We start from the raw sequence: 14,175 nt of genomic DNA on the forward strand, positions 1-14,175 counted from the left end.
GGAACATAGGGCAATGGAGCAAAAATCCCTTCTCCAACTCCTGTACAGCCACACAAACGTAGATTTTATGCCGCCTGCTGGTAGAGTAGTGATTCGGATTTGGAGATATGCAGTCCGACAGATGGTCTGGCAAGGCTGCATGACGGGTATGACCTGCTATGGTATGGTACATACTTACGCCCTGTTGCCGCGCTGGGTGGGGGGGGGGGTGTTCCAGAAGTTGGATCTGCTTGGAATATCTACATTGGGTGACGTCATGAGGGAACTACACTCAAATCTTTCAATCAGCTGCAGAGAGAGTTTCAATTACACAAGACACAGTTTTATAAATATCTCCAATTGAGGCATGAACTTCACCCCCAACTACACACGCTGGAGACTTTGCCTGAATTTCACCCGCTCACCGGGAGATTGCTCACTGGAGACATTGGGGCACACAAAATAAGCCAGATTTACCAGACGCTGACCACTCATGCCCACACCACTATACATAAGACACAGGCGGCATGGCTCAGAGATTTACCAGACATGACAGATGACGATTGGACAGAGGCCCTGGCCAGCCCCCGAGGCGCAGCAGTGTCCTCACGTTACCGCCTCATCCAATTCAAATATATACACTGTATATATTACACTCGATCCAGACTGTGGCAGATGGGGGCTATTCAGACCTCAGTCTGTCTCTGCTGCGAGAAGGAAGCGTGGCCTTTTATATACACTGTATGGAGTTGTAGTGCATTACAGCCATTTTGGGGTAAAGTGGCATCTTGTTTAGATTGTGTCCTAATATGGAACCTCCCATTCGACCCAAGACTATTTTTATTGCACAGTACTGTTGGGATTGGTGGGAAGAATTAGTTACTTACCTGTAATCCTAGTTCTCTTCCAGGGGTATCCTCATCAAAGTCATAAGCATTAGAATATTCCCGCCCATGTGCGGGACCCCGGAAACACTATATTATATGTGCCCCATATATATATATATATATATATATATATATATATATATATATATATATATATATATATATATATATATATATATATATATATATATATATATATATATATATATATATATATATATATATATATATATATATATATATATATATATATATATATATATATATATATATATATATATATATATATATATATATATATATATATATATATATATATATATATATATATATATATATATATATATATATATATATATATATATATATATAAAAACATGCAATAGCAGCCAAAATAAAAACATAGCTGAAATATGCTGTAAAGAATTTCCACCATACATGAGTAATAAGCATTAGAAACATGAGAAACAACACAAAGTTTGTTTTAGAAACTGTTTTAATGCTCAGAAAGCAGTAGAAATTCTCATAACTCACTGGAAGCAAATAAAGCTCCCATGCTGCATTGCAAACACACAGTCTAAAAAGACTGAAAAGCTAACCTGTAGCTGCATAGCAATAAACTGACACCGTGCCTTTAAGGCACCCATGACCCCCAGTATCCCATCATGCCTCAGGGGTGACAGTTAGGTCAGTTGTTCTTTTCGGAGACTGAAAACAAACCCAGTAACAGATAGGTTAAAAATATCTCATTATTAAAGATTTTCCTTTGCCCGGGGAGGCGGGAGGGTTGCTTATGACTTTGATAAGGATACCCCTGGAAGAGAACTAGGATTACAGGTAAGTAACTAATCCTTCTCTTCCAGGGGATCCTCATCAATAGTCATAAGCATTAGAATAGAATAGCGAGCCTCACCTCATCTCCCTGCGGGCAAAGGAGTAACAATACAGTAATAACCATATTAAGCCTAGTAACCACTAAGCTCGTACATGCCGTAGGTTACCCAAATAGATTCCTCAAAGAGGCTTGTCCTACTTGAGTATCGGCCCTGGAATCAGATTCTAGGCAGTAATGCCTTGTAAAGGTATGAACTGATTTCCATGTCGCCGCCTTGCATATCTCGGACATTGGAATGTCGTGCAAGAAAGCTACTGTAGCGGCCTTCCCTCTAGTGGAATGCGCTTTGGGTGACCCCAACAAAGGCTTGCCTGCAAGCTGATAGGCTAATTTAATGCACGAGACAATCCATCTCGCGATGGACCTCTTGGCCGCTGGAAAACCTGTTCGCATTGAACCATAGTTCACGAACAGTTGATTCGTTTTCCTAATCCCTTTGGTCATTTCCAAATAGAACTTGAGCACTCTCTTAAGATCTAAGGAGTGAAGCGACCACTCGGCTGGGGTCGTAGGATTTGGAAAAAACGAAGGGAGGGAAATGGACTGATTTATATGAAAATCAGAAATGACTTTAGGCAAGAAAGATGGATGAGCCCTTAGGACTACTCTATTGTGATGAAAAAGAGTATATGGTTCTTTCGCACAGAGCGTTTGAATCTCGCTTACTCTGCGCGCAGAGGTAATCGCCACCAAAAAGGCCGCCTTCCAAGAGAGATGTTGCAAAGAGGCCTTGTGGATGGGCTCGAAAGGAGGTGACATTAACCTGGATAAAACCAGGTTCAATTCCCATGGAGGAGAAGGATTTCGCACAGGGGGATACACTTTTTTCAACCCCTGGAGGAAGTCCTAAACCACTGGAACTTGAAAGAAAGAAATCTGATCAGGTGATTTTCTGTATGCTACTATGGCTGACAAATGCACTCTAATAGAAGCGTACTTTAAACCAGCAGTTGCCAGGGAAAGGAGGTATGGCAAGATGACGTCCTTCTGCCCTTTAGTCGGATCTAGGTGATGATCCCTACACCATAAGTAAAACCTTTTCCACTTGAACGCATAGGACGCTCTCGTGGAAGGCCTCTTCGCCTCTTTTAAAATGTTCATGCATTCAGGAGGCAAGTTCAAATGTCCATATTGCAGGACCTCAGGAGCCATGCTGTTAGGTTCAGTGAGGGGAGGTTGGGATGCATTATCCTCCCGTTCATCTTGCTCAACAGGTCCGGCCTGCAAGGGAGTCGTCTGTGTGGGCACACAGATAGATGTAGACGGTCCGGGTACCACCACTGCCGCGGCCAATCCGGAGCTATCAGGATCATTTCCATGTTCGACCTGCGGAGCTTGGAAACTACTCTCGGAATCAGAGCCAGTGGAGGAAACGCGTAAGCGAATGTCCCTGACCAATCCATCAGTAGAGCATTGCCCTGCGTCCCTGGCCGGTGGAACCTGGACGCGAAGGCGTGGCATTTGGCGTTTTCGTCGTCTGCAAACAAGTCTATGGTTGGACGACCCCAGCAACGAAAAAGCTCTTCTTCTACTTCGTCTTTTAGCACCCAGTCTGGCTGATCTTCGAAGTGCCTGCTGAGTGAGTCTGCTCTTACGTTCAACTCGCCTGGAAGGTGCACTGCCACTACCGTGAGGCCTCGAGAGAGGAGCCAATGCCAGATTGCCTGAGCCCCTCGAGAAAGTGGGCGAGACCTTGTGCCTCCTTGTTTGTTCAGATAGAACATGGTGGTCGTATTGTCCGTCTGAACTAGGACCGAGTTGGACTCTATCACTGGAAAGAAAGCTTTGAGAGCCAGGAATACCTCTCTGAGCTCCAGCATATTGATGTGGTATGTCTGCTCCTGCGCAGACCACTGGCCTTGAATTTGAAGCGGACCCATGTGCGCTCCCCAGCCTTGCAGAGAGGCATACGTCACTATCGACTGGGATGGAAGAGGTCGGTGAAACAGTACCCCCACCAGTAAATTCTTTCTCCGAGTCCACCATTTGATGGCATCTTTTGTCGCTTGGGAAAGCGTGATACGATCTTCCCAACGTCCTGTCGCTTGGTCCCACTGATCCTCCAGAGCCTGCTGTAGAGGACGCATTCTCAGCCTGGCGTTCGGGATGAGAAAAATGCAGGACGCCATGGAACCCAGCAGGGATGCTACTGGTCGGGCTGTTGGAAGCCGAGACTCTAGCAGGAGTCCACATTTCTGACTCATGGAAAAAAGTCTCTCCTCCGAAGGAAACGCTTTTCCCACTTTTGTGTCCAGAACGGAGCCTAGGTAGTGGATGGACTGTGTAGGCCGCTGGACTGACTTCACCAGGTTCACATGGAGGCCGAGCCTGCGCAACTGGTGCAGACACAGATGTAGATCGTGCTTTACCTGTACCGGAAATGGACCTTTTAGGAGCCAGTCGTCCAGGTATGGGTAGATGAAGAGCCCCTTCTTGTGAAGAAAAGCTGCCACCACTGCCATGCATTTGGTGAAGACTCGTGGTGCGGACTTGAGACCGAAGGGTAGCACTTTGTACTGGTAGTGGTTGTTCCCTACGACAAACCTCAAGTACTTGCGATGTTGTTGAGCAATTGGGATGTGAAAGTACACATCTTGCAGGTCCACCGAACACATCCAATCTCCGACTTGAAGATGTGGGCATATTTGGTGAAGCGCTAACATGCGGAACTTTTCTCTGACTATGACTTTGTTTAAAAGTCGAAGATCGAGTATTGGTCTGAACTTGTCCTCCTGATCTTTTTTGGGAACAAGAAAATATCTGGAGTAAACTCCCTTTCCTCTTTGAGCGAGAGGAACCTCCTCTATCGCTCTTTTTTGCAGTAGGACTTTTACCTCTCTTCGGAGCAAGCTTAGCTGGTGAGGGCAAGAGCTCTTTGGAGGAATGCTCTTCGGAGGCGCACGGAAGCGTAGCCTGTATCCATTGCGCAGTATATTCAGCACCCACTGATCCTTTGTGATGCTGACCCACTCTGCCAGTTGTTGTGAAGCACTTCCTCCCACTGGAGTGGGTAACAGCGCCAGAGGAAGCCACTGCTCAGGCCTTTCCTCCTCTTGTGGTGTTAGAGGATTGTTGGTGACCTCCTCTACCTCTGCCGGGCTTGCCTCGAAACTGGGATTTCCCCTGGTTCTTATTTTGGGACCACTGAGGGGTTTGAACCCTCTGTTGAGCCCCTCTCCCCCTGTTGGTCTTGAAGCGGCGTTTGAATTCTTTCTTCTTCTCCAAACCCACCGCTTTCACTGTGTCCAGCTCCGTCTTCATTTGGGTCATTTCTTCGTCAGCATGTTCCCCGAAGAGAGCGGAACCCGAAAAGGGAGATTAAGGATGCGATGCTGAGCATCCGGCTTCAGACCTGTAAGGCGCAACCAGGCCGACCTCCTGGCACAAACCCCATGTGAATAGGAATGCGCCGCAAGGACAGCACCATCCGCAGCCGTGCTGATCATCTGATTCGCCACCAGACATCCTTCTGTCACAGTCTCTTCAAAATCCTGCTGGTCTTCTTTTGGCAGCTTGGATTTGAACCTTTCCATGGAGTCCCATAAAGATCTGTCATATCGACCCAGAAGCGCAGCCGCACTAGAAACCTTAAGAGTGGCTGCAGCTGAGTTGCAAACCTTGCGACCCCAGGAGTCTTGAGATTTGCTGTCCTTGTCTGGTGGGACTGAAGAGGAACCGGCAACTGCATGTGTCTTTCTCGCCGCTGCAATAATTACAGGGTCTGCTGGAGGGTCAGATTTTACAAAAACCGGGTCAGAAGAGGCCGGTTTGTATTTTTTTCTGAATGCGGGCTGGCACCGCTCTGATAGCCGCCGGAGTTAGGAAAACCTCTTTGACAGGATCCATAATCCCCGGGACTAGAGGCAGCAGAGGACGGGAGATAGCTTTTTTGTGTAAAGTCTCAAAAATGACTGTCGTTGTAACCTGAGGGACAGACATTTCAATGCTCAGCTTCTGAGCTCCTCTGTTATGTTAAATTATGTTATGTTAAATTTTATTTCTATAGTGCACGGCTACTCAATAAGAGTGTCCCGGCGCTTTACTTAGGCAGCTCAGTGTAAAAAACATAACACCATAAAACAGAGACAGACAGGGCAAAGAAAGACAGACAGGGGAAAGAAAGACCTCCTAAAGGTTAAAAAGCCAGGTCTTAAGGTTCTTCCTGAACAGAAGCAAATTAGGTGTGCGCCGCAGGGTCAAAGGCAAAGTGTTCCACAACTGAGGGGCCCTCAGACTAAAGGAACGACCCCCGGTACGGGCCTTCCTCACTCGGGGGACCACGGCCAAAAACAAAGATTCCGACCGCAGAGATCGGGCCGGGCAATAAAAGACGAGCCTGCGCTGTAAGTACCTTGCTCCAGAGCCAAAAAGCGCTTTGTGAGCCAGGGTCAACGCTTTAAACATAATCCGCTTCCGGATGGGCAGCCAGTGAAGCGACTGCACCAACCCGGATGCTCTCGCTCGCCTATGGAGACCAAAGATGGCGCGCGCTGCAGAGTTCTGCACAACCTGCAGCCGCTGTACAAGATAGTCCGGAAGACCTAAATAGAGGACGTTGGCATAGTCCAATCTGGAGCCAATTAAGGCTTGCACAGTGATCTTTCTATGCTCTTCTGTGAGCAAAGGCAGGAACTTCCGGAGCATCTTGAGAATGCCAAAGCAAGTGCCCGTCAAACCAAGAATATGTGATCTCAGCGTCAGATTATTATCAATCTTGACACCCAGATTTTTTGCCACCTGGGATGCCTGAGCAGGGGGACACATATCCATTGGCCACCAGGCCGGCCAGTCAGGGTCCAAGGAACAACCAAAGAACAGTACCTCCGATTTGTTGGAATTCGCTTTGAGGCTGTTCTGCTGAAACCAGCTGAAGACCATCCCTAAACAACCCCGAATGCTCTCTCCATCAAAAGCCTGATCTTTCCTACACGTGAAGAGCAGTTGCGTGTCATCAGCGTAGGACACGATCTGGGCCCCAAAGGGCTCCACCAGTGCCGCCAGAGGGGTCATAAAGATGTTAAAAAGAGTCGGGCTCAACACAGAACCCTGCGGAACTCCGACTCCCAAAGGCGGCATCTCAGCGGAGCTCGGGGAGTCCCAGACCATTTGTCGGCGGCCCTCAAGAAAAGATGTAAACCAGTAGAACACCGTCCCCCTCAGACCTCTTTGCAGGACATCTAGATACGTGCCAATGTCATCCACAGGAGAGGACCTGGACGTAGGACTGTCCGTCAACGTAGGGGAGTAGTCCCTCTTGGAAGACCTGGTAGAAGAGGTAGATGAAGTAGACTGAGTTCGTCGACGTCTACGGTGAGCACTGTGCCTCCTCTCCCGCGATCTTTTTGAACCCTCCTCCCGCCTAAGAGAGCGAGATCTGATCCGATCTTCTGAACGAGGTCCTTTTCTGGGAGATCGGGACCTTCTGGGAGATCTGATTGGTGGTCTCACAGGTGATTTGCGCCTGGGAGGACTACGCTTGTCCATCTCCTCTACCAGATCCTGAAGAGGAGACCTGTGCTGTGGGCTTGCATATTCTTGCATACGTTTGGCAGCCCCAGAATCTCTCCAATGGTCCAAAGACCTGTACCATCTAGGTGATAGTCTGATTTGCCCAGCCGAAGGGTCTGGCCGACGCTCAGGAGATTTGCGCACAGTACTTCTGGACTTTGAAGATGCAGTTGAGGAGCCAGAGGACCGTGAAGTGGAATGACGGGAAGCTGACTCCGTTACCATAACCACATCTGAAAACCTCGACGTCGAGCGATCTTCCCTCGCCGTCGAGCGCCCTCGGGGAGTCGGCGGGTCAAACAATCTCGACTTTGATTGTCTATTTGAGGATCTATGGTCCCTCGACGTCGAGCGGCGATGACCCGCCGTCGACGGAGTTCTCTGTCTCGATGTCGAACGGCGATGACCGGCCGTCGACTGAGCCCTCTCTCTCGACGTCGAACGACAATGTCCAGTCGTCGACGGAGGCTTCTCTCTCGACGTCGAACGACGATGTCCAGTCGTCGACGGAGGCTTCTCTCTCGACGTCGAACGACGATGTCCAGTCGTCGACGGAGCTCTCTGCCTCGACGTCGAACGGCGATGACCAGCCGTCGACGGAGTCCTCTGCCTCGACGTCGAATGTCTGTGCGACGACGGCGGAGGGGTATTGGGCACCCTCGACGCAGAGCGCTGACGAAACACTGACGGAGACTGCCTCCTCGACGGCGATCAACTTTTTCCTGTCGACGGCGGAGGGGTCTTGGTCCTCGACGCCGAACGTCGTTTTTTAGACGACGGCGGAGGGATCACACTTCTCGGCGCCGTTCGTCGCCTGGATGACGATGGCGGAGGAGTGACCTCCCTCGACGCCGGTCGTCGCCTGATTGACGACGGCGGAGGGGTCTTGGATCTCGACGCCGACCGTCGCCCGGTTGACGGCGGCGGAGTCACCTTCCTCAACGCCGGTTGTCGCCCGGTTGACGCCGGCGGAGGGGATTTCAACGACGGAACTGGATCCTTCGACGTCGTCGACGTACCTGGTCTTCTTTTCGACGGCGAGCCCGCCGTCGACGGTAGTTTAGAAGAGAGATGATCCACCGGTGGTTCTTTTCTCAGCGCCGAGCCCGACGCTGAAGTTGAAGGGTGTGAAGACTTCTTTTTTGAAGATGTATGAGCCTTCTTGGAGCCCTTCTTCACCGGAGATCTTCCTCTTGATGACCTGTGAGCCAGGCCATAAATGCGAATCCTCTCCCTGTCCTTGAGAGTTCTTCCTGACAGGTGCTCACAATGAGGACAGGTGCCTGGATCATGATCTTTAGGCAGACACAGGATACAGACGTCGTGGTTGTCTGATTTTGCCTTCTTGTTGCCACAAGAAGGACATTTGTCAAAGAGTGAAGGCATTCTCAATAGAAAATGTTCACTAAACTGACTGAAAAAGACAGTATCTTACTTGACTAGATGTTAAATGTCAAAGTAAGAGCAAAAGTTGTTAAAAGTGAAGTATTTTTCTGTCAAAAAACAGAAAATTAGTGGAGCTGTGTAACCAGGGTCCTTCTCTGAAGGAACCGGAAAGAACAACTGACCTAACTGTCACCCCTGAGGCACGATGGGATACTGGGGGTCATGGGTGCCTTAAAGGCACGGTGTCAGTTTATTGCTATGCAGCTACAGGTTAGCTTTTCAGTCTTTTTAGACTGTGTGTTTGCAATGCAGCCTGGGAGCTTTATATGCTTCCAGTGAGTTATGAGAATTTCTACTGCTTTCTGAGCATTAAAACAGTTTCTAAAACAAACTTTGTGTTGTTTCTCATGTTTCTAATGCTTATTACTCATGTATGGTGGAAATTCTTTACAGCATATTTCAGCTATGTTTTTATTTTGGCTGCTATTGCAAGTTTTTATATATATATATATATATGTGTATATATATATATATATATATATATATATATATATATATATATATATATATATATATATATATATATATATATATATATATATATATATATATATATATATATATATATATATATATGTGGGGCACATATAATATAGTGTTTCCGGGGTCCCGCACATGGGCGGGAATATTCTAATGCTTATGACTATTGATGAGGATCCCCTGGAAGAGAACAAATATAAACAGCACTTGCTCTTCCTGGACCTCACCCTGGCCAAGCATGACATTGCAAAGCAGTGGAAGGCTGCCCCCACCCCCGACAATTGGTGGTTGGAAGGCCCTGGACACTTGCATGGGGGCAGAGATAGTGTTTTTTCAGGCTGGGGGGTGAACCCAAAAACACAGAAAAATATGGTCCAGATGGCTATCTATTGAGAAATAGAGTTCCCACCTCTGCCGAACATAGACCCTGTATAGAATGGCTCCCTCATGAGATGCCAGTCCCTGAACAGCTTGGATAATATACTATAGTTACTGGTGGTCGAATATGTCCTAATTAACTGAATTTCGTGGGGTTTAAAATGCTCTGTGACATGTTTATGTCGCATTGCCTGCATGTTATGCAGGTGTTCCAGTGTTTTCACAAATGTAGGTACCTTGGATGTATCCATTGTTTCACAAGTTCACTGCAAGCACTGGCTCATTATGTACCTTGAAAATCCAATAAAATATGTTTTAAAAAATAAAATAAAAATGACACACATAAGCAATCTGAAACCTTGGCAGTTTTGATACTTCCAGATAGTCAAAAATGCTACAAGGCCACATCAACACAGAAAAGCGTTAAGAGACCAAGTAGCTCAGTATACCATAACAGAACAAGGATTCAATTAAGCAAATTATTTTAGAATAAACCTAGAACAGACAATTTGATTGCCATTATGGACATATTCAGGGGAGACATCAAAATGTGCTTATTTGGAAATACTTCATTAAAGCAATAACAACGCCAAGAAGTACAAATTCTCCAGTATAGGTTTCATTTAAATATACACATTTCTATCAATTAATTAGAATAGTGCTAGTGCCTCAGTCAATTTTACAATTAACTCTATCAGTCACAGTGATGCACACTTGACATTTTCAAATGTTAGGAAACAGGAGGATACATATTTGGGAATGAAATTCAGGCAATGTTTAAGTTTTCGGCAATGTACAGTAAAAATTAGTATATTAAAGGAAAACTAAAAACTTAAAAAACTTCTGTGACTGCAACAGTACTTTAAAAACTCCCATTTGTGAGATTTAAAAAGAGAGACTCATAAGCATGACAGCATAGAAAAGACAAACTGACTGAGTATAACACAAAAGAGCTACTCAACTAACCTAGTTATTTTAAGGATCGAATTGTTTACTCCAGTTTTATACAACCCAGTGTTTGTCCAAACTTTGAATGCTCTCCTAATTGGATCCCAGCAAAAGAATGTAGTCTGCTTTCACAAGAAGCCAGTGAGCTCATGTCACAAATATGTGACTAAGTCCATAAATAAATAAAATCTACATTACCAAAAAGTGTGAATGACACTGTTCTAATGTATAAAGAGTAAAGAGTCGCAATGACTGATCCTCGCTCATACCTTTATTAGTTCATAGATGTTCGATGGATCGCACGTGGTCAGGCTGCCAAAAATAATTAGAACCTCTCTGCTTGTATGCCCTGGCATGTGCCTGTGATGGAGAAGAAAAAATTATTTATCGTTCAGGGGCTTTACGTGTAAAAAAAACATTTAAGAGGTTATTAACAAGGAGAGAGTCTTTTTCAAGAACACTACACCACGACGTAGTAAAAGCCCACTTTCACACTCTGAATGTAGCTACCCGTCCTGTTATGTTTCATATAGGTGCCCTAATATAGGGCTGGGTTTACATCATACCCCTTCATCTACATTACCTCCCCTACACTACACGGTAACCAGCCTTTTTAGGATTTAACCTTTTACCTAGTTCTAGTCCTGGGTGCAGAAGGAGGGGTTTCTCCTGAACAATGGCGTTCTAGGACTTAATCTTTAGACTGTCACAGTAGGCATGAATATTCATAAGGGTTCTTGGAAACCAGGCTGGGGCTACACCACCTTCCTACACCACCTTCCTCCTCATATCTACATACACGGTTCATCCCATACGTCATCCTCAAACCCAACAATGACTAATAAAAGTAACAAGGGACAAAGAGGCCTTAGATACTTTCATTATAAATACAGCACCTCTTGCTAGTGGTATTTAGAGGGAACCAAGACTTCCAGGCCGACACACTGACCAGAGACGCTGAGGCTCCTGCATGCAGACGCTCCAGCTGACAGTAGTCTGAACATCCCTTGCGGGGTGTCCAACTCGAGACCAAGAAGGGCTCCGACATTTTCACACTTCAGGTAACGGGGTTCGTCTAAATCCTAGAGGGATTCTTGGCTTCACACCTACTCACATGCTAGGTACACTTAGGTACATCTAGATAGGCATCGTAGGAGTATGAGCACTTTTATCATGCATTTTATATTCATATATTTATTCATGCTAATTTCAAAATGGTAGAACTGTACTATCCTTTTATATTCACTGTACGGCTAATCATATATCTCTGCTACTGTCTAATGGTTGTTGCAGCTCATATATTTTACAAAAGAATAACGACTGTTCAATAAACTCTTATTGAAACGCCCAGACTGTTTATACTGTGTATCTCTGAGATAAGCTAAAAGCATGAGTGACGGAGCGAAAAGTAGTGCATTGTTTCCACGATCTTGAGGGATCAGGGTTGTCATGTTCTAAGGTTGCCAGAAACGAATATCTCCCCGATACGAGGAGACACTAGTGGCACTGTGAGCTAGCTTAAATGCAAATAGGTTACCATTTCTCGGTGGGGGTTTATGGAACCACGTCTGCCACCAATCCCACAGTTTATGTTATCCAAACGAGCAGGTCCTGCATGGGTACTATATGGTCTACACGACAGTCTATTCACACGTTGACTGCATGTCTGCTTTTGTCCATATATAGTGCTTCACTGTATTTCTGATAGAATTTTGGTGCACAAATACAACATACATACATGTAGACATACATACTACATGATCATACTGAACTACACCATGGCTGAGCCTCTTTCATGTTGGGTTTTTGTGAGATAACCCATCCCAGGGTTGTTTGTACATTTATGGACGGACAACATCAGGAAGATATAAACTCTTACTCATTAAAGTTTAAAACTGTTTAAACTTTATTATAATGTTTTTATAGTAGCGTAAATACCAGAACTGGATTCATATTTAAACCAGCAGCCACAACAAAGTGTGTCTTTCTGCATCCTATGTAAAACAAACTGCTACGTATTTGTATAAAAAAATATTACTTACTTGTAATCCTGGTTCTGCATTGTAAGAATCCTCACTGAAGTCCTAATCATAGAATATTCCTGCCTATGCGTTTTTGACCGAGGAACACTTCTTTTATATTTGAAAGTCAATCTTTAGTTGGAGGTAGGCACTTCAATGTGAAATAGTCTGGTGGTGCCTCCTCCAATATGTGGACAGCCCAGCGTTACAAGCATTTGTCTAAGAGGGAAAAATCCCAGTTTAAAATACCTAAACAGAGCACTGTATCTTTAAGCCAAAAGGTTCTCTGTTCCAGCATGCATTGTACTGGAGATTTGCATCACAGCTACACTTCTCTTGGATGGCTATAATGTGAGACCTCATTATTGAAAGCTATTGACAACAGGAGGTGGGTGGGTTGTTTATGACTTTAGTAAGGATTCCTACAATGCAATACTAAGGAAGAATCTTATTGTGTATTGATATGGACTCAGGAAATCATTTAAGCAAACATTCTTCACAGTGGCTTGATCTACTAATGATTCAGCTCGTGAATCTTCAGCTGAACAGTAATATTTGGTAAATGTATGGCCACCAGGGTCACATCCCCTACCCCGCCTTATCGGCCATCTTGTCGCACACTTGAGGGATCGTCAACAACAAAGAAGAGATCCCTTCTACTCCCTTTTTATTAATACAGAAAGTGGACTGAAATAGCCAGAGTGGAGGCAGTCTTGAGAAAAAAAAATACAGAAAGAACTGCATATCCAAAAGCAGGAGGCATCTTGGATTGGGCATTTGCCCACCAACTAATATTCGCAGAAAAGCGGATATATCAACCCTATTGCTCCTCCTCCGTCGCCTCACCATAATCACTACCTGATAGATAACCAACTTGTCGGGCTCCCCGTCTTGAGAACAACCATGAAAAGTCAGAATCTCTACAAGCTGCAACACTATATAGATTTTTTTAATCAAACAATAGCAACAAAGAAACAAAAACATCATGTGACATAATTCAAATTATTGACAATCAATAAATGACATTTCCATACCTCCCAGCTAATTACAATTGGACTCCGGTGACGGATCAAGGTGATATTCACTCCTCGGCTTCACGTTGACCCACCGGAAGGGTGCAGATGTCTCCCCTGTAAGCATTGCAGGTTTCCCAGACTCTATTCCACTTCCCCGGGGCAACCCCTTGCCAAGTACACCGATCTTTCCCTAAACATACACCAGTCCAAGTCCTCCCTCCATTTCTCCACCCGGGGGGCTGACTGGCTCCCCACAACTGGGCCACATTACGTTTAGCGATCATGAGCACCAATGTTGCCCACCCCTTTTGATAGGCATTGAGATCCGTTGACTCCCAAATATTAAGATACTCCTACATGCCTCCAGACCCAGTTCCGTATTCAGGACTGTGCGTAATGTGCTGTGGACCTTCACCCAGAATTCCTGGACCTTTACACAGTGCCATAGGATATGCATGAACGTCCCCAGCTCTCCACAACCTCTCCTACATTCCCCCCTCTCTGAGTGGCCCATATGGACCAGTCTAGACCCAGTGACATAGGACCTATGCAAGATCTTCAGCTGCACTAGTCTGAGCCTCATGGGGATTGCCACTACTCGTGGAGATGATACCGCT

General features: G+C 45.6%; 1 protein-coding gene across 1 annotated transcript in view; it reads right to left on the reverse strand.

The window, feature by feature from the left end:
• The window catches only part of LOC144818172 (general transcription factor IIH subunit 2), a 368,595-nt gene that overhangs the window by 158,444 nt on the left and 195,976 nt on the right, over positions 1-14,175 (reverse strand). Inside the window, exon 9 of the mRNA XM_078675294.1 lies at positions 10,791-10,881. Coding sequence (XP_078531420.1) covers positions 10,791-10,881 — 91 coding nt within the window. The remainder of the gene's footprint in view (positions 1-10,790; positions 10,882-14,175) is intronic.

The sequence above is a fragment of the Lissotriton helveticus genome, chromosome 2_1 (assembly GCF_964261635.1).
Source record: "Lissotriton helveticus chromosome 2_1, aLisHel1.1, whole genome shotgun sequence".
Classification (NCBI taxonomy): domain Eukaryota; kingdom Metazoa; phylum Chordata; class Amphibia; order Caudata; family Salamandridae; genus Lissotriton; species Lissotriton helveticus.